At 43.1% G+C, this 19,709-nt stretch overlaps 2 protein-coding genes across 4 annotated transcripts; one reads left to right on the forward strand and one right to left on the reverse strand.

Moving 5' to 3' along the window:
* Positions 1 to 425: 425 nt before the first annotated feature.
* Positions 426 to 4,124, forward strand: LOC108016796 (probable RNA-binding protein 19). Its single transcript, XM_017083569.4, has 4 exons — positions 426 to 688; positions 751 to 3,032; positions 3,093 to 3,215; positions 3,284 to 4,124. Exons 1-4 carry the CDS (start codon positions 653 to 655, stop codon positions 3,624 to 3,626), a joined length of 2,784 nt encoding a protein of 927 aa, XP_016939058.2. The 5' UTR covers positions 426 to 652; the 3' UTR covers positions 3,627 to 4,124.
* On the reverse strand, positions 3,789 to 19,101 carry RhoGAP1A (Rho GTPase activating protein at 1A). Of its 3 annotated transcripts, XM_036820766.3 has the most exons (14): positions 18,943 to 19,101; positions 16,653 to 17,195; positions 10,168 to 10,817; positions 9,470 to 10,100; positions 9,103 to 9,404; positions 8,910 to 9,036; positions 8,115 to 8,135; positions 7,385 to 7,483; positions 6,138 to 7,142; positions 5,687 to 6,070; positions 5,466 to 5,626; positions 5,266 to 5,405; positions 4,947 to 5,196; positions 3,789 to 4,880 (listed from the first exon to the last, which is right to left on the reverse strand). In XM_036820766.3, exons 2-14 carry the CDS (start codon positions 16,986 to 16,988, stop codon positions 4,691 to 4,693), a joined length of 4,296 nt encoding a protein of 1,431 aa, XP_036676661.2. In that variant the 5' UTR covers positions 16,989 to 17,195; positions 18,943 to 19,101; the 3' UTR covers positions 3,789 to 4,690. The 3 variants fall into 3 exon arrangements, with proteins under 3 accessions (XP_036676661.2, XP_036676662.2, XP_016939052.3); XM_036820767.3 differs by lacking the exon at positions 8,115 to 8,135; XM_017083563.4 differs by lacking the exons at positions 16,653 to 17,195; positions 18,943 to 19,101 and adding an exon at positions 14,310 to 14,388.
* Positions 19,102 to 19,709: the final 608 nt, after the last annotated feature.

Genomic DNA, 19,709 nt, shown 5'->3' on the forward strand with positions numbered 1-19,709 from the left:
GTTTCTTATACTATTCGGTACTTCGATACATTTCGTAACGCTCGTTGTGCTCGTATTATATAGAATATATTCCAAATTGATGGAATGGAGTCACATTACGAAATTGAAGCAATCGCACGACGATATACTGGAGATCTTGCAAGAGGAGCAGGAAATTATGGACTTGGTGACCTACTTGTTTCGATCATCAAAATATACCAAAAAAGAACGCTATCCTAGAAGGTTGGTTGTCGAATTGGAACATCTATGTGGGCTTTTTCATGACGCAAATTATAAACTGGAAAAGCTGGAGGACATGATAGTAGAAATCAAATTATAACCAGAAAAATGAAGCCCTTCCTAAAAAACAGTATAGTTAGAAAAAAACCGTTAGTTTATCCTTGCAGCATTTTAGATATTTGAATTTGTTCGTTTTATTCGATTTTCAAGAAAATCGATAAGTCAAGAATGGCAATAGCCTCTAAATTATTATTACCATCTCTAGTCAGTGCTGCCAGCTAGCAGAACAGCAGAAAAACAGCCAAAGTTGACGTGAAAATAGCTAAGTTCGCTACACTGAGGAGTAATACACGTGCGCGTGTTTTGATTTGTTCGTAAACAAAAATGCACTTGAATTGATTTTAAAGCCGCTGCCAATCGAATAAGTCACAAAATGTCGCGTATTATAGTGAAGCAGCTGCCCAAGCATGTAAGTAGATTGGATTTTATGGTCACACAGGAAGATATAGCCCCACAATCCCCCGATTTCAGATCACCGAGGACAAACTGCGTCAGATTTTCGGTGCCCAGGGAACAATTACGGATCTGCAGCTAAAGTATACGCCCGATGGGAAGTTCCGGCAGTTCTGCTTTGTGGGCTACAGCTCCGAGGAGGAGGCCCAGTCGGCCATCCGACACTTCAACAACACCTGCATCCAAACCAGCCGGGTGCGCGTCGAATCCTGTGCCGCCCTGGGCAGCGAGGATAAGCCCCAGTCATGGAGCAAGTACGCCAAGGACAGCAAGAAGAACCTGGACAAACTGAAGGCCAAGGAGGAGGAGGAGGCGGCGGCCGCCAAAACTAAGGAGGCCAAAAAGAAAAGCAAAGAGAAGACGGACAAGGTGGAGAAGATTCTGGGCAGGCACAAGGACGATCCGGAGTTCCAGGAGTTTCTGCAGGCGCACGACAAGTCGCGTACTCTGTGGGGCAACGATTTGGGCGTGAGCAACAACAAGGAAGAGCAGGAGGATGGTGAAGATGCAGAGGACCAGGAAGATCCACCAGGTGGCAGGGATGACAGTGGAGTGGATGCCGATGCAGGGGATGAGGATGGCCAAGAAGATGAGGCCGAGGACGATGACGAGGAAGAAGAGGCCAAACTGGCTGAGAAGCCCATCAGCGATCTGGAGTACATGAAATCCCTGATGGCACCCGCAACCGGAGATGCCGCCGCCAAGAAACCCAAAGCCAAGGTGGACAAATCCAACCTAGAGCTGTTCACCATCAAAATCCACAATGTGCCGTACAACACGAAGCGCCAGGAAGTGCTGAAGTTCTTTAAGCCCCTGAAGCCCTACTCCGTCCGACTGCCCAGCAAAGTGCACGGCTTCTGTTACGTGGGCTTTAAGACGGAAAAGGATATGGCCAAGGGAATGCTAAAGAACAAGAGCTTCATCAAGGGCAAACAGGTCTTCTTCTCCGACTTCACCGAGAAGAACAAGGTGACCAAAGCGAATAAGAGTGGACAATCATCGGTGGATCCGGCCGCCGCAGATGCGGGCAATGCGAAGTGGAAGCACCAGCAGGACAGCTTGTCCAAGGAAGATGACATCTCCGAATCGGGGAGGATATTCTTCCGGAATCTGGCCTACACCACCACTGAGGAGGAGCTGCGCAAGCTGTTCGAGCAATATGGTCCCGTGGTGGAGGTGAACCTGCCGGTGGACAAGCTTACGCGAAAGATCAAGGGCTTCGGAACAGTCACCTACATGATGCCGGAGCACGCTCTGAAGGCATTCAATAGCCTGGACGGCACGGATTTCCATGGACGTCTGTTGCACCTGCTCCCCGGCAAGGATATCGAAAAGAATCCACAAGACGATCTGGATGAGAACGATGCCAGTCTCTCGTTTAAAGAGAAGAAGGCCCTGAAGCTGAAGAAGAGCGCCCAGAAGCCGATTGGCTGGAACACACTGTTCCTGGGTGGCAATGCCGTTGCGGACATTCTGGCCAAGCAGTTTAAGACCTCGAAGGAGCGCATCTTGGACACCAGCGACGGTGGCAGTGGAGCCGCCGTCCGCCTCGCCCTGGGCGAAACCCAAATCGTCATCGAGATGAAGCGCTTCCTGGAGGAGGAAGGCGTCCGGCTGAATGCCTTCGATGAGCCCGCCAAGAAACGCTCCAACACTGTGATACTGGCCAAGAATCTGCCGGCCGCCACTGAAACTTCGGAGCTTACGCCCATATTCAGTCGCTTTGGCCCGATTGGCAGGATTGTGCTACCTCCCAGTGGGGTGACGGCGCTTATCGAGTACTGTGATCCCTTGGAGGCAAGGCAAGCCTTCAAGAAGCTGGCCTACAGCAAGTTCAAGAATGCCCCGCTCTACTTGGAGTGGGCACCCGAGCAGGTCTTCACTAAGACCCTCAGCGGCGAGCCAGTAATTCCCAAATCGGAGCCCGAGCCGAAACCCAAGGAAGAACCAAAGCAAAAGGAGAAGCCAGAGGTCAAGGCAGAGGAGGAGAAAAAAGAGGTGCCCAGAGCAGAGGATGCCGATGATGAGCCCGAACCAAATACCACACTCTTCTTGCGCAATCTGAACTTCAAGACCGTGCAGGAAACCGTGGAGAAACACTTCCGCCACCTGGGCAGCATTCACACCGTGGAGATCGCGAAACGAAGGGATCCCGAGAATCCCCGGAACTTCAATTCCCTGGGCTACGGATTCATTCAGTTCAAGAAGTCCTCGGTAGCCGAGCATGCCCTTAAAAACTTGCAGCTGACCCACATCGATGGCAATCCCGTGGAGCTCAAGCGCAGCGATCGGGTGCTCAAGTAAGTAGTGGAATCCAAATAGCAAGCCCCAGATGATTAAACCCTTCCAATCTTTTTCAGGACCCAAGACAATGATGGAGCACAACGTCGACTGGCCTCGCAGAAGAAACAAACTGGCACCAAGATTCTGGTGCGGAATATTCCCTTCCAGGCACAATACCGCGAAGTTCGAGATATATTCAAGTGGGTATTGGTCATACCTGTTGGGAGCTCTTGTTCTTGATATACTATTTCTAATCCTCGATTCCCAGGGCCTTTGGAGAGCTGCGTTCTCTGAGGATTCCCAAGAAGGCCACCACTGGCGAGGAGGCGCACCGTGGCTTTGGATTCGTTGACTACATGTCCAAGGCGGAGGCCAAGCGCGCCTTTGAGGCCTTGAGCGCCAGTACGCATCTCTACGGTCGTCGTTTGGTCCTCGAGTGGAGCGCCAATGATGACAGCCAGGACGTGGAGAAGCTTCGCAAGCGGACGGCGGCCAAGTTCGGTGATAGTCAGTCGGCAACGGCGGCGAAACGCAGCAGGAAATCCTTCTTCGATGTGGAGGGCAGTGTGCAGCCAAATCAAGACGAGGACGAAGAAGAAGAGGAGCAGTAATCCCCCGCAATTAGTTAGCTTAAACGTTGATTCAAATGTATAAAGTAAAGATTATAATACATATAAATTATAATTTTATAAAATCGAACAAAAAACCCTGCTCTTCGTTATTTTCTTAGTTTTAACAACTCCGCGAAATCATTTACCGAATCTCGATGGCAATTTCTAAATAGAATATACTTTATTTTACGCTTCTGTTTATATAAAAACCTAAATAATTAATATAAAACAAGACGAGAAAAAAAAAACAGAATTTTTTAAGCAAACACATACATCGTATATCAATCATTGATCAATCAGCCGGGAAAACTTGCTACCTCACTTTAGTAAATTATAGTACTAGTAGTAGTAATTAATTATATATAGGTTGGTATATATGTCTCTAGATATATACGTGTAATATTGAAAATATTTGCAATTTTATGCTTTCCCTATCTTTTTTTTTAACTTTTTTGCAATAGTTGCAGTAAGCTGTGGGGGTCGCATCTAAAAGGTAAAGCATACAGTCTACAGACCTACGGAAATATCTGTAATACATGGGAATAATATTTAGTAAGCGGAGGAGCAGCTATTCAGTGTTAGACACTTGATCATCCCAGGTGTGTGTTGTTGCTGATGTGTGTGTTGTGTTGTGCGTGTGTGAGCCCGCCATTGAGCAGATTTGTTCACATCCCCGGATCCATTATTGGATGTTGGGGGCATAATATTCCGTATTCCTCGCCAGATCCATCCCTATCTTCAGTTTTTAGTTGCAATTCCGGTTTCTGGTATATACAATTGGCAGCGCAGGTGTAGTAAAGTGTTTTCACGTGTGATTTTAGGCGAATTTCAAGCGTTTTCAATGTGTGTTTTCAGGCGTTTTCCAGAGTTTAGGCGTTTCTTGTGTATAATTTGTGCTGGGGGCGTGGCAGACAGGTGGGGGCGTGGTGCATGCGTAGGCTATCCATCCAATTTCGTTCGTATTACCGCTATTGCTATGTAAAAAAAATATATAATTTATGTTTATATATATGTATATATATATATATTCCATATGTATATCTGTGCAGACGGCTTTCTAAGTCCTAATCCTTCTTGATGCGTGCCTGCAGGAAGCAGTAAAGGATGCCGGCCTGGGCCATCACGTCGACGGTGCTGGCCGCCAGCGGATCCTTTTGCTTCACCTGCGTTTGGCCCGGCCTCAGCAAGGTGGGCCCAAAGACCATGGCCAGATTGTGCAGCGACATCTTGTTGTCCGCCTCCTTTTCGTGGACTCTATAAGGATGAAATCAATGCATAGATAAAAAAGGTTTTCGCTTGATATAGAAGTCTGCAACCAACCTAATTAGATGATCTAGAATCGAGTTGATGGAGGCCTTGTTGACCTGCGGCAGCTCCTCGAAAACTTTAAGCAGCTCGTTGATTCGCGTTGATTCGTTGTTGTTGCTAAAGGCGCTGAATGTGTCGAAGAATCGCGGATACAGCTGATCCGTGAACAGGGCCTCGGGCAGCTCTCTTAGGAAGGTCTTCAAAATGCCAGTCACCGAATGGATGTCTACCTCGCGCAGCAGCTGCTCCGCCTCATAGGCATCTGTTTAAGATATATTTAAAGGGTTCATTAGTAAGAAGTATAGGTTACCCATTTAAGCTAGTTACTCACCCGACTCAAAAGCCTTTTTGAGCTTGGCCAGATCAGAGGCGGATCCACTGACGCGATAGCAGCCAACCTCCAGCATGCCCCGCCGCTCCACCTCCCGAATGCAGGCACTGATGATGAACGGAATGTCGCGTTTCTCGCGTCTGAAAGGGCACGAAATACTTATAAGTATGAAAGAGCATCGATGGGAGTTTTATACCCACTTTAATACTTGACTCATTTTGGCACCGAAGAGGGCTCCTGGCTTGGTGGTGGCGCGGCACAGCTCGCCGGGCACAAACCGGAAGCTGCAGCCCAGCTCCAAGGTCTCACTAAGCTTAATGGTTCGCGGCTGTGTTGTCTCCGTCAGCCAACTGAGGCTCAACTGGGGGATCATAGGATAAGATTAATATGAAGTCTTATATCACATTTAAAAGTAGCTCACCTTGAGTATGTGCTTGGCCCTGAGGAGCGGTCGCTCCTTGGCCTCGTAGAGCAGAATGCGCACATTCTGGCTGCCCTCCAGCTCCAGCATAAAGCTCTCGTTCCACAGCGGCGTTTGGCTGCGGCACACCATCTTGGTGGTGGCCTTGCGGAAGTAGTGGCCGTACGAATCCACCTCGATGCAGATGTACAGGTCGGCCGCCTGCTCCAGTCCGCCCAATCCCTGGACCGCCATGTGCAGATCGCCAACCAGCAGGCTCTCGTCGTTGGTGTTGCGCATCAGATACGAACCCATTTCAGTCTTCATGCCCTTCTGCATGGCCACAATGAAGGCGGTGACCTCCAGGGAATTGATGGTATTGGCTCCAGGCAGGTTACACTTTTGCTACAAATACAAGACATATGTTTAACTCCAAATTCAATTGAAATAAGAAATAAGATGGAGAACTCACCTTGAGCGACGTGATCGAGTCGATCCACTGCGTCCGCTCGAAGTCCGAGCTGAGGAAGAAGGTCATGGTCTTGTTGTTGGCCTTGTTGCCCAGCCGCAGCACCAGATTGGGCGTGGCCAGCACCAGCTGTGACTCCAGATCAGCCAACTTGCGGCGATACTTGTCGCCGGAGCGCACTCCACCGCCTCCACTGTTGGCCACCTCCATGGCCAATTGATCTCGAACCGAGCGCAGGTTGCGCTTCACTTGCGAAATATTCGCTGGACTAGATTCCTTCAGCTCGGCCGCCGGATCCGCCTCCTCGTAAATGGATATCTCCTTCAGCGGGATGAACCATTTGAGCTCATAGTCGATGCGATCACGGCCCAGTGCCTTGTACTTGGCGCACGCAATCACATCGTTGAAAAGGAAGAGATGCCTCAGCTTGCGGTGACCATCGACCAGCTCCACAATGAACGAATTGCGCACCATGCGTCTCAAGTTCCGATTCGATTCGCTCGGCAGCCGCTGATTGACCACATTGAATTGGTTAAGGAACATCTGAATGATCTTCTGCGCCTGCCGCAACGGCTGGTGATCCGGATGGGCATTCGGGGTTTCACGCAACAGATCGTTGAAGACCAACGCGTTAATCTGCACCCGTGCAACCGGTTTGTGCAGCAGATCCTCCAGCGTTAGCGATTGCTCCGTCTGCAGATTGACCACAATGGTCGAGACTATCTTCTTGAATTGCGGATTATTCGCACTGCACTTCTTCACCGTCTCGATGGCATTCTTGTAGTTGTGCAAGAAAGCGCTATACAGGTCGAACATCTCGGCCAGTCGGCGGAATGGCTCACCGATCAGCACATCGCCGCCCTCGTGGGACACTATGGTCTTCAGGTCGGATAGGAAGGCGGTGTGCAGATCGTGGAGCTCGTCGATCTTGAAGAAGATCGTGTTCTCCTCCTCCTCCTTGATCACAGGCTGCGAAGTGTTCAGGGTTGCGTGGATGGCCTTCTTGTACTGCATTTTGTAATAATATCAATTAGCCACTTTATTAATTTAATCACTTTCATTGCTTCACGTCGCAACTTCTTTAGGTCATACGACATGATTTTTTTTTACTTTTTCAGAAACTACCGAATTTGACAAATATATAAATTCGAGGTGATATTGCTTGGAAATTTCTAAAAATTTCATTTGTTTTCTGCCCCTCTCCCACAGTATACACTATAACGTTTGGTCCTTCGAGCCGAATTACTCACCTGCATCATTTTATTGAGGCACTCCACGTAGATCGTCTCGCTCTGAATAATGGAGCTGAGTATGGATCGTATTTTGGCACCGCGCGCATTTCCAGAAACCTAGGGAACGGAAAAACGAACCACTTGGATGAGATGGGGGGTAGTGAGAGTGGCATATATGTACACACAAGGTATGGTGGATGCGGGCTATCAAGTGTCTACAACCCTTTCAAACCGTTTCCAAAGCTAAATACCATTCGCTACATTAAGTAACCTTGCAAATCGGATAGTTGGGCACTGCCTTTTTGCAAGGCCATGTAAACATTAAAACCAAACCAAATCTGGCATGAAATGGATGAGACAGAGATGGGAATACGCTATACGCACAAACGAATGGGAACAAACGGGACAAAATCATATGGGGATATCGATCTTGGGATCGTGTGCATATATACAATTTTGTACAAAACAATAAAATGGGTGTAATTGTGGGCGTAAACTGAAGCACAAACGAAGACAGAACTCAAACAGGAAGTACAAACACACATTATAAATGGAAAGCAAGCGCATTCAAAAGCAATACAGATTATGTACACAGATATATATATATATGAATGTATATACAGTACAGTGGATGCCAGCGATGGGAAGATCGTTAAAATCCCATCTTATAAAGCATACACTGTACGGAAGTTGAATGCTACACTATAGGAAACTATGGCAGCTATATAATCCTGATCCGGGTACTCACAAGTATCGCTGAAACTAAGTTCTGTTGGGAGAAGAGAACAGAAACAAAAAGTCTTGGTTAGTATGGTATTAGTAAATAAAGATTAACTTTAAAGGGGTAAATGGTTATGAATTTCGATAGGGTAGGGATTCATAAATACTAGTGAAAGTAAAAAAAAGGTAATACAAAAATATGCTTGTTAGATTATTCACTCTTAAAAACTCTTTAAATCTTCCTTTAGATTTCGAAATTATAATAAAGCTGGCCAACTGCTCGTGACTTCAGAGATATCAGGCATTACTTTTATGTCATCATTAAATAAGTTAAGTTAATTATGAATTTATGCATGACGATTTGTTATAAATAGAAGATGAATCGCAAATAATATATAAGTAATGCGAAGCATATTTAAATGTTTTAAGATAATTAAGCTTTCTGTTCTCAGAAATATTCGATTTCAGGGGTCTCGAGATTGCACTCCCTACAGTAGCACATGCATTTTGGAATCCATTAGCGATTACGAAAAACATGTTAAGTGCTGAAGCGTGCGCTTAGTCGTCTTAATAATCGGGGTACATGGGATTGCATCAACCCTAAACTGTAAGTAAGCTTTTAGCTTGACTTGGGTTGGATTCGGAAGCTACAGAGCTACATGGATGTGAACGATGATTGGAAAGTGGTTAAGCACAACGAAATGGCAACGTTGAGTTGGCTGGGAATGGGAAATGTTGGCGGGGCACTGGGTAATGGCCACTGTGGAATGGGACTGGAACTCGAACTGGGACTGGGGCGTTCATCCGTGACATGACAACGAACCTTGCGAAGTGCTCCCGGCGTTGTTTGTGACGTGGTCTGCTCGTCGTGCGAAATGGTGCGCAATATCGGCGGACCCTCGTACTCCCCATCGCTGTCCAACGAACTGGACCGCGTCTCATTGCTTTGCCTGCAAAGAGGATAAGTCAATTTTTCAATGATATTACTAAAGAATTTAGTTCGGACTGAAACTCACTGTAGGAAGTAGTCGATGTTCACGTAGTTGGAGGTCCTGCCTGGAGATTCGGGATCCGCCACACTGGTCGCCAGGGGCAAGGTACTGCTGCCGGGCGTCGACAAATCATCGCGACTGGAGGAGGAACCAGTGCGTCCGGGCTTGATGAACACGTACTCCCCATCGCCGTTGTCCAGCGGCACGCTATCATAGTACGGCTCGTTGTCCGCTGCAGTTCCGCCGGCTGCCGCCGACTGCTGGGATGCCGCCGCCGCCTTGGCGCTATCCGAACTCAGCGAGGATACACTCTCGTAGCTTTTGATCTGCAAGGTATCATAAGGTATTAGCCAATCGTTTATATAAGTCAGAATAAATTATCTCAACTTACCACCTCTGATATGCCTTGTGATGCCAGCGACTCCTTGGAGCCCACGCTCCGCTGGTTCGCCGCTCCCGATCCGCCCTCCGCATCGCTGGCCTGCAGGCAGTTACGCGACTTCTTCTCCAGACTGCTCGTGGAACTGCTGTCCGCCGCTGCCAGTTTGGCGGTTTTGTTTAGGCTACCAGTGGGCGAGGCACCCACGCCAGTTCGTCCCGGGGTCAATGATCGCCCGGGTGTCGAGGCAGTGCGTCCTAAACTACCCCCGCCAGAGGGCGAGGAGTCGTTCCTCTTCGCCTGCTCCAGACTGTCTGTCTTGCCCACCATCTTGCGGCCGAGCTCTTCCATCAGCTCTGGATTGTTTACATTCACAAATTTGCCCAGTTCCGGTGTGGTTTTGCGATTCGCCGCATACTTGGAGTCCAGGTTCTCGGATGACTTCTGGCGCAGAATGTCCGAGGGCTTGATGTTGCGCTCCAGCGAGTTGCCTGGGCTGTCTGAGGAGAGGCTGCCGCCGGAACTGCTGGGCAGGGGCATGGTGCTGCCCACGAATGGAGTCTCTCTTTTGGGCGAGGACGACAGCTGCTGCTGGTTGGGAATGGTGGGCGGCTCCACGCGCCGAATGTTCTTTGGCGGAGGTCTATGGATGAAAAAAAGAGGGGGAATATTAGTAGGGATATTGGTAGAATCAATAAAGACTGGTTCACCTGGGTGGCATCTTCTTCTTGGCCTCCACGTGGGCAGCGTACGAAGTAAGCGACGGCGACAGCGGAGGAGCTGTGGCTTCCGCATAGCGAGCGAATGTGGAGGGCGGCGTGGGCTGCTGCTGCTGCTGTGTGTCATTGACCCCTGACGAAGAAGAAGTGGCTCCATCGTCGCCCTCTTTGTCTTTGGCCTCCTTGACCTGGATGACGGTGACGTATTGCGATGTGGACTTGCGCAATGGCTGTTTGGCGGATGTGGCCTCCTTTTCAACATCGCCACCGGCTGATCCTCCTGCTGTTGATGTTAACCCGGCTGCTCCATTATCGGGCTGGGCTTTTATGGAGGCTGCCAATTCGGTGATGCACTGCTGCAAGGCACCGTTAGTGTCCTTCTCGTTGCCACTGTCCTTGTCCCGATCCTCCCGCTCGAAGTTCAGCTCCGCTGTCCGCTTGCCCGCCCCCGTGGGCGGGGCCGAGTGTAGCGGCCCGCTTACCACCGCTCCCGCCGCCCCCGTACCGCTGCCACTCCCACTGCCGCCTCCAGCGGCATTTGTGTGTGTTGTTGTGTACTTGTTGTCCGTGTTGAGCGACAGGCGATCCTTGTCCTTGCCGCCGGACGAAGTGGAGGACTCGCGTAGATTTAAACTGGATTTCTAAAAAATAAAATACAAGTTGGTGAGCAAGTGAGTAAATCAATTCGGTGATCTTTGAACCAATCAGAGGGAAATATTAATGTAACTCAATTAAGACTCAAGTGAGTCTCAGTGAATTTACATTTTGTGATTCTAAGAACTGAAACCATATGGTCTTTATAAGAATAATAATATATAAATATAGTTTATAGATTTTTTTTTTTATCAAATGAAGTAATGTCAACTTGTTTTTATGTAGTTGGAATAGAGCTGGAATACTTAAGATAGAAGTTCTATCATGGAACTATGACTGCGACTATACTATAGGAAATATCCATTGTAAAACAATAAGGTAATCTAATGTTGAGAATATGTTTTATAAGATTTTTGAAGGTAGTTATTAAGAAGATGTTTTACATAAGAAGAAACCAAATAAATAAAGATTTCGGAATGCAGATTATGAAAAAATCTATAAGAAAACCAAATTCTAACTTATATTCTATAATATCTCCTCCAGAGTTGAAAGTTGAATCGTTCTTTGCCCCAGAGAGAGTGTTTAATTATGCAAAAGCCACCGAATAAGTAAGTTAAATTAACATATGCTAAGATCGCAAACAAGTTGAGAGGAGAAATCGGTAACAATTCTTTGATTGCAGAACCAAATCGGGATTTGGCGTGGAGTAGAGCAGATATTCTGCCCAATTTCCCCGGCCGAGTGCTAATTAAGCTGGCTCTAATCCCAAAGTAAATATCATATCATCTACCCACAGAAGGGCGCCAACGCCTCTGCAAACTATTTTTATGTACCATTTTTTATTTTGCTCTTTTTTCTGTTGTCCAATCGAGATCCCAAGCACGTAGCGCATTTCATTTCGTTTAATTTCATTCCGATTCGAGCCGTTTCTCCACTTTAAATGGCTAAAAACCGACAAAACTTGGCTCAAACTCAAAACGCGTGCGTGCGTTGGATCTTTCTTTTTATGTATTTTTTTTCTTTTCATGTCTCATGTCTTTCCACACAATTTTTGGGCTTTGAAAAAAGTGAAAACTACATGGGTAAGCAGAAACAAACAAATAAATGAAATAGAAAAAATAAAGAGAGCAGCGAACAGACAACGCGCTTATTACCAAAAAAAAAAAAAAATAAAATAAATAATACAAGTGAAAAATTGCCAACCGAAAATTGTCTGGGTAGCGGGATACCGCATCCAAGTGGGTGGTGGCCAAAGTGGATGGATAGACTGTGGATGTGGATGTGGATGTGACCAAGCGGAGCGATGAAGAAAGCGTGCCCAAGTGCGACTTGAAGACCGAAAGGTCGATGGCTACTTGGCCAGAGCTTCTGCTTCTGAACAAGTAGAAGGTATGCATAGGGAAAATAAAGTTTGGGTAAACTAACCAGTCTTCAAGGCATATTATTTGCTCATATACAAGTCTTCTTTATACATATTATATTATTTATTGGCAATATTGCTTAGAAGTTTCCATAAATTACAATCCCCCCAAAGATTTAAAGACCTCCAAATCGACCCATCCTATTATAAATATATAAAAAACTCTTCTTTAAATTTAATAAATCAATGCAGAGCTTAGACCAGTAGATTTAAATCGTTCATATTTTTACCAAATATTTCTACTACAGTGTTGTTTTTTGCTAAGAACTGATTTCTTCCCAAGTAAACCCAATCAGCTCCAAATTTATATTTGTTAGCATTGTAAAAATAACATATCATTTACATTATACGAATATACAAATAAATAAACTCATACTTTAATTGTAGTATGAAATATAAGCTCTAACTGTTAGTTTAATATCATCATATGATCTAGTACCTGAGCGTTTTTCCCTGTGTGCTCTTGGTTTCCCCCCTTTCTCGAATTTCTCGTTCTTTCCTCTCTGCATTGATACAATTACTTAGCATATTGTTCAATTAACAGGCACTTGGGGTCATAGGCAGCTTATCAGAGCCGCATTTTCTCATGGATGTGCGGGTGAGTAATGACAGGTTAACCCCTCACAGACACTTGTCCTCCAAATGGGACAGACATGCCTCCACGGCAAAGGTTTAAAATAGAATTATCACAAGAGCCAGAACAAGTTTTTTATACGTCGAGAAAACCTTTAAGGATGATTAACAATTAGAGTCAATCTATAAAAAATAAATAGAACCTTTTAATCTAGCCAAGTCTTGTTTTAGATAACAAATAAAGTAAATAATTAATAACAATAATATAAAACAAATAAAGTATGTTTATTTAAAAACATTTTTATGGTAAGCAGAGAAAAAACCTGCATGCAAATGAGAGTTAATTGAGGCAGCACTCGTGTTTATGACACAATAGTTAGTTCCAAAAAATTATGATTCAATACTCGGAGTTTCGACGGCAATTCAAAGCAGGCAATTAAGATCCGTAGCTGTTTGGATTTTTCTCCAGAATTTTTCAGGCATTTATACTATATTGATCTTTGAATTACTTAAGTGATGATGAAGACTTTATTTTCCACTCGGCCATCAGCTGACTCGCCTTTGAAATTTTCATTTCCAAACTCACAACAGCTGTTACCCCCATTTATATTCACTTTGTGTTAGTCAACTGCAAAATTGGAGAATCGTACAGGCTGTTTTAATCGTAATCTCCTGGCCAAAAGTCGCCCGCATGTAACTACAAGTACCCCTTCTTTGAATTTCCACCGAGCTCCCTTGTCCGCGGGCCTTATTGATATGGATTGCAGCTTATCAGCGGACATATTGTGCGTCGCTCACGCCTTTTTTAACCCCCCGACGCTCTTTTATTTTGCCTTTTTACAGTACAGATCAAAACAGTAGCACTTGCATTGTATTTAAATGTTTTTATAACAATAAAGTATATAAGGATTTATTTAATTCTTATGATAAACGCAATCCCAAGGAAAAAACACACAAAAGAAAAAGAAAACTAAGAAAAACAAAGGGTTAGTTTATATTTTAAAATTGGTTAAGTTAAGATCATAATGATTCTAAGAATTTTATGGGCTAATATTGTGCCAACAATCATTATACTATTCCTAACTATTATTTCTTGAGAAACCCTAAAAACTCCTCTTGTATATATATCTTAGAACCTATCATTTGTAAACCTTTAGTTATAATCCTTATTTTTCCAACATATCGAAAGAAAAACCATTATAATGTTAACCTTTACTGTGTTGTATGTATGTTTGTATTTTTCCCAAGTGCTCTGCCTTAACGCTCTTTTTTTTAGCCGCTATTGCTTAATTTCTTGGCTACACGAATATATATACGTATATAAGTAGAGAGATATGGGGGCTCCAAGATATAGGCATGATGTCTACGTGTGTGCGCTCTGTTATATGGCATTTGCGATAAGTTTTTATTGATTTCGACTTGTGATAATACAGCAACAATTGTTGCAGCTTTCGGATGTACGTTTTTCTTGTTTTTTTTTTCGTTTTTATGCAGTATATATGGTCTTTTTAGGGAATTAAGTTCTGGTTATCAACCGATTACGCACCCCTCTGGACCATAATTTGAATTTCTCTTTAAAGGAAGCCATGCTCCCAAGTCAGCGCCACTTTGTTGCGTTATTTTCCCTTTGTTTTGATTTCGAAAACACAGAACACACAATCCCTATAAATGTAATCCCGGGGGTGGAAAAAAGAGGGGCGATCCGACGACTTAGTGACGATGACTATGCGACCACGAAACTTGAGTCAACCGAAAAACAGAAAAACACGTTAACAAACACACACACTCGCGCGAAAAGCGAAAAACGGAAGACGGAGCTCTACGAATGCAAAAAAAAAAAAAGAAAAATTATTAAAATTTTTACGTAATTTTTTGTTATTGTTTGCCCTACGTTTTTTTTTTTTTGCAGGTGTTTAATTGGGCTTTTGTTCTGACGATTTTTCGTTATTTCTCTCTCTCTCTCGGTTGTAAACAACAACTCACAAGCTGGGGAACACACGCAATTTTCACTGTTTTCCCATACGGAATATATATAGATATTTAATGTTTCGACGCGTATCCGTATCCGTCCGTTCGTCCCGTCACTGTTATTCACCCAAAACTATACTGGCGACAATATATGACAATATATGCAGCGACGCCAGCAGCAGCGCGAAAAACCTAAAGAAAATAATACTCACACACACCCGACAAACCCGCGTTCAGTTCAGTATAAAAAAAATATAAAAAACCGGTGGTGTGGGTAGATAAGGGGTCGCTATTCGAGATATCGGAACGAATGATTATAGAAGTGGTAGCGCCCATGGACATACGCACACACCTACAGCCCAACCTCCGTAACGCTAACTTCCAAGTCCCAAGCCAAACGGATCGGAAACAATCTCAAGATCATTTTTTAGGGGCCTAACTGATATTTCTATAAACGTATCATTTTACCATTGAATATAGTAAACCCAAACCGAACAGATTGGAAAAAATATCAAGTTCTTTTCGATTTTTTGAGGTTTACCTATTATTAATGTAAACCCAAACCGAACAGATCGGTATAAACATAAAGATTATTTTGATTTTTAGAGGTTTACCTATTATTTACATAAACTTATGATTTTTACCATAGAATGATGGATTTTTTTTTTAAATACCATAGATCTATTAAAGTTTATCTTACCATATGTAGTAATTTTGAGGAACCTTTATTTTAATAAGTAATTCGTTGGTAATTGGTGTTATGAAAGCTTGACTGTACTTATACAGGGTCACGGAAAAAGCAGCTGTTTCATAAAACTCACCGAACCCAAGCCTGAACGAACTTAAGAACTCGGAGATTTCATTAAACTGGAGGTAAAATCAAAGTCATGCACTAAACTTTCTAAATATCAAAACAATTTTGTATTCTTCAGTTTATGAACCAGTTCACTATCGATAATTTCGAATGCTCCGCTCTATGCATTTGAACATTAGCTTCGCTGGCCCCCGATTCTCCGCTTTCCACTCTCTACTGATAAGGAGGCAATGACATTTGCGAAAGAAATTGAAGCCGAAGAAAGAGCCCGCTCCACAAAGCTGATCGCCTGGTAGTAATACCCCAGCCCTTGCCGATCGGAAAAGAGGAGCTATATAGTAGCTCCAAAGTATTACTCACGGGGATGGGGAAGACTTTACAGTGAATTCACTTGGGAACACGACAATGTCGTTAAGAAAATAATGAATGGATTTGAAATATTTATGCATACGAATCTTATCGGTATTGTTCTTGAAATATTAATTTCTGATGAAAAATCATTATTAATTCCCCAAAGGCTTTTAAAATTGAAAGAATACAATCTTAGGGGAAGTATTAAGCTGGAAATAAATTAGTGAAACATTTTAATGATCTAATAACATACATATTGTACAGAGATTCTAAACGAATTTACTTGATGTTTTATAAGCTGACTGATAAATTAAATATGTGGGTAAGTAACTTTAGGTAATTATTATCTTGCCTAATCGATTAAGGTATAATTGTGCAACAAATTCGATTAGTAAATTCTATCTTCCACAGATATAACAAAAGTATTATTTTAAAGGTGGGTTATAATACTCTCATTTTAAATATATAGTTTTTTAAATTAACATTCTCATTTATAATCATATAAAGTACAACTGAGCAAAGAATCGTATGGGTAAATGCTAGTTTCGGTAGATATACCATAATAAACTTGCTCCTTTAGAGGTGATATAATACTCTTATTTTGAAGATATATCTTAATTAAGTAAATATATATAAAAATCCTATCAGTAAAACCTGATTTTAGCAGATACAATAAGCTCGTTCCCTTAAAAGTTTGATAAAATACTCTTAATTTTAAGATATAAGTACCCGTGCCATATGATCTTTTATACTCACAAACTCCTTGTCCACGTTGGCGGTGCTTCCTGCTGGCGGAGCTCCATTGGTGGTGCTGCTGCCGTTGTTGGTGCTACTTCCACTTCCACTTCCGCTGGCCGCCTCAAAGAGGGCGGTGGGATCCCCGCCAGAGGCGCGGTACTTCTCCACATCGGACAGCAGGCGCTCCAGATACTCCACATAGAGGGTCTCCTGCTCGAGCTCCTTGCTCAGCTCGAGGATGCGCAGCTTGTGCCGCTCGAGACTGGCCCGCACGTCCAGTTCCCAGGCGTCGGACAGTGAGCTCTGTGGAAAACGCTGCATCCACAGGCGCTGGAAGTCGTCGAAGACGCTCATGGTGTCCAGGAGCTCCTCCTTCGGCTGCTCCTCCTTCGATTCTTTCTGCTCTTCCCCTGCACTTATGCCCTCACTCTACAGAGATGCGGTTGCCGATGATGCTATATATTAATGATGATGATGATTCTTCGAGATGATGACGAAGAGAGGGCGAGGTTGCCTTTTATGTAACAACGAGCACCAGTTGTGCGTTGTCGCCTTCACCGCCTGCAAGAGTGTGTGTGAGTTTCAGTATCTGTGTGCATGTCTTTTTTTCTTTCTTATTTTTCTCTGTGCGTCACAGTTGAAGACTTGAAATCTGGAATATCCTTGCGTGTGGGCAGCCACACGGCCAAAAACAACAACAAGAGCACCTCGATGAGGAGTGCGCTTTGAGGGCCCTTTGTTTTACTAGGAAAAAAGAACTGGGGGCTGTTGGGATGCTGGAGCACCAACCAGTAACTGGGATTACTCGAGTATCTTGTGGGAAGCACAACCTTTTAAGTTAGATTATCAAGCAGAATGAGTGTTAAAAACTATGGTTCTATAGATACATTCTAAAAATTGGAAGTATTACCCAGAGATTTGAGGATATAGATAAGAAATAATCAAGTTATAAAGATCTAAAATTTAAAAACTGAAACTTGCACTTTAAATCTTACCTAGACAGTGGTTTTTCTATTTATAAAATCTATTTTATCAAGTATTTTGAAAGCTACATAATGCCCACTAAAATACTCATATTGCAGGCAAATGCATCTTTAAATATTTATTCTTATCAACAAGCCTAAGTTATAATATTTTTATATATTAAGATATTGTAAAAGCTTTAGCTTATCATTAAATTATGAATCGTCAAAGTAAAATATATAAAACTCAGTTTAAGTATTTACATAAGTTATCTTGTAAAGTTTATCTCTGTTGGTTAGCAATCGCTTGCTAAAAGTATTAACCCCAGAAAGGACATTACAGACCAGCATTTTATCATAAGTTATAAAATATAATTTAAGAATATTAAAAATCAACCAAAAAAGAATTTTTAAGCCAGGGATAAAAACAATGTCCAATTAGATTTCGTTTTAAAAGGAAGCGGTTAAATATTATTCCCAATAAGATTTCGAGTTCGAAACAAGCGGTTAAATAACCGGTTGCACTTGCACTTGTGTTTGTTTTGTGGTTGTTGTGGTTTTTTGTTGTTTTTGTTGTTGTTCCAGTTGCAGATGCTCTTGTTGTTGTTGTGCTTTTGCCCTTTCAAATTGCAGCTGTATGCGTGTGTGTGTGTGTGTGTTGCCTTGCCACTTTGATGTTGTTTTCTTTTCCTTTGCCTTTTTAGCCAAGGCCGAAATTGTTTTGCTGGTCTTTTGTTTTTGCAATGTTTTTTTCCCTTGGTTTTTGGTTTTGGAGGCGCAGACGCACTGAATTTTCTTCGAGATTTTCTCGTTTTTATCAAAACGACAACAAAAGCATAGCACACACCCACACAAAGAGCAGCGCACACAGACACCGAAAGAGAGCGATGTTCCTTTAACAATTGTTGTTGCTGTTAGTTAGTTTTGTTTTTTTTGTTTTTCTCTCTTCCTCCTTCCACTTTTTTTTCTACCGTTTCTCGTCTTCTCTTCTTTTTCGAGAGACTAAATCTGTGGGCGTTGCAGCCTCAAAAAAAAAAACAAAAAAGCAATGAAATAAAAGAAGCCACTGCACTCAAAAAAATGTTTGGTTTTTACGCCACACGCACACACTGGCACAGTTATCCTTGTGTTACTTTTACCGTTTGCCATTTCAATTAGATTTCGCTTAGAAAAAATCTACATATGTATATATGTAGGTATGTATTTCACTCTTGGGCAAACACACAAGCACATTTGCATATGTGCAGCACTCAGGCGCTGCATTGGTGTGCGTGCAAACTCGGCTTTGGTTTTTTGGTTGCGTTTTCAATTCGCATTTCCCAGTGGCTAAAACAGCCGCCACTCACGTTTCATTTTCCGCCACGATTTTCATTCATTATTTTCACGATTCACTTTCACATTGATTGGATATTCGACATATATACACTACACAAAAATACCCCAGCCGATTTTATTTTACAAAAAAAACGATTTCATTTCGTGTCGAGTGGGACCGCGGTAATACCTTTCAAATATACCGTCCGGCTCTAGGTGATATTTGGTTTTATACTAACTTGTTTGCAAATATACCACAAATACGGTCTCTTTAAAGTGTGAGGTGGATGACACGGCTAGCCTAGCGGTGTCACACACCTAGTTGTTTCCAATTGGATTTTATTTGGGCAAATTCAAATTTAAAAAATAACAATTTTATTTGCTTCTACTTCCTTAAAGTTTTTAACCGTATCTAAAATATACCCTCTAAATTATTTTAAAATATTAATAAAAAATCTTGGCGTTGCCAGACTTTGTTAACCGTTAACGGTTATTTATTTTAAAAGATCACTTTAAAAAATAAAACCAATCCAAACCTATACATATATATCAAGAGAAACCCCCAAGATATAATCCATTGTTTTTCGCCAAGTACAAGGTTAAAGTCCAGCAGACTTACTTCCTTATCGAGCCCTACTATTAGTCATTGATATTAATTAGTTTCTCCTGAATGACTCCCTATTTTTAGCACAGAAAAACATCCCAGATTGACCTTAAATCGGCATTATCGCACCTTGGCAGATAAAGCAGTATGATATGCAATTAAGACGCGACTTTGATTTGGTTTCTTTGGTTTTTG

Source organism: Drosophila suzukii, chromosome X (genome assembly GCF_043229965.1).
Source record: "Drosophila suzukii chromosome X, CBGP_Dsuzu_IsoJpt1.0, whole genome shotgun sequence".
Taxonomy (NCBI): domain Eukaryota; kingdom Metazoa; phylum Arthropoda; class Insecta; order Diptera; family Drosophilidae; genus Drosophila; species Drosophila suzukii.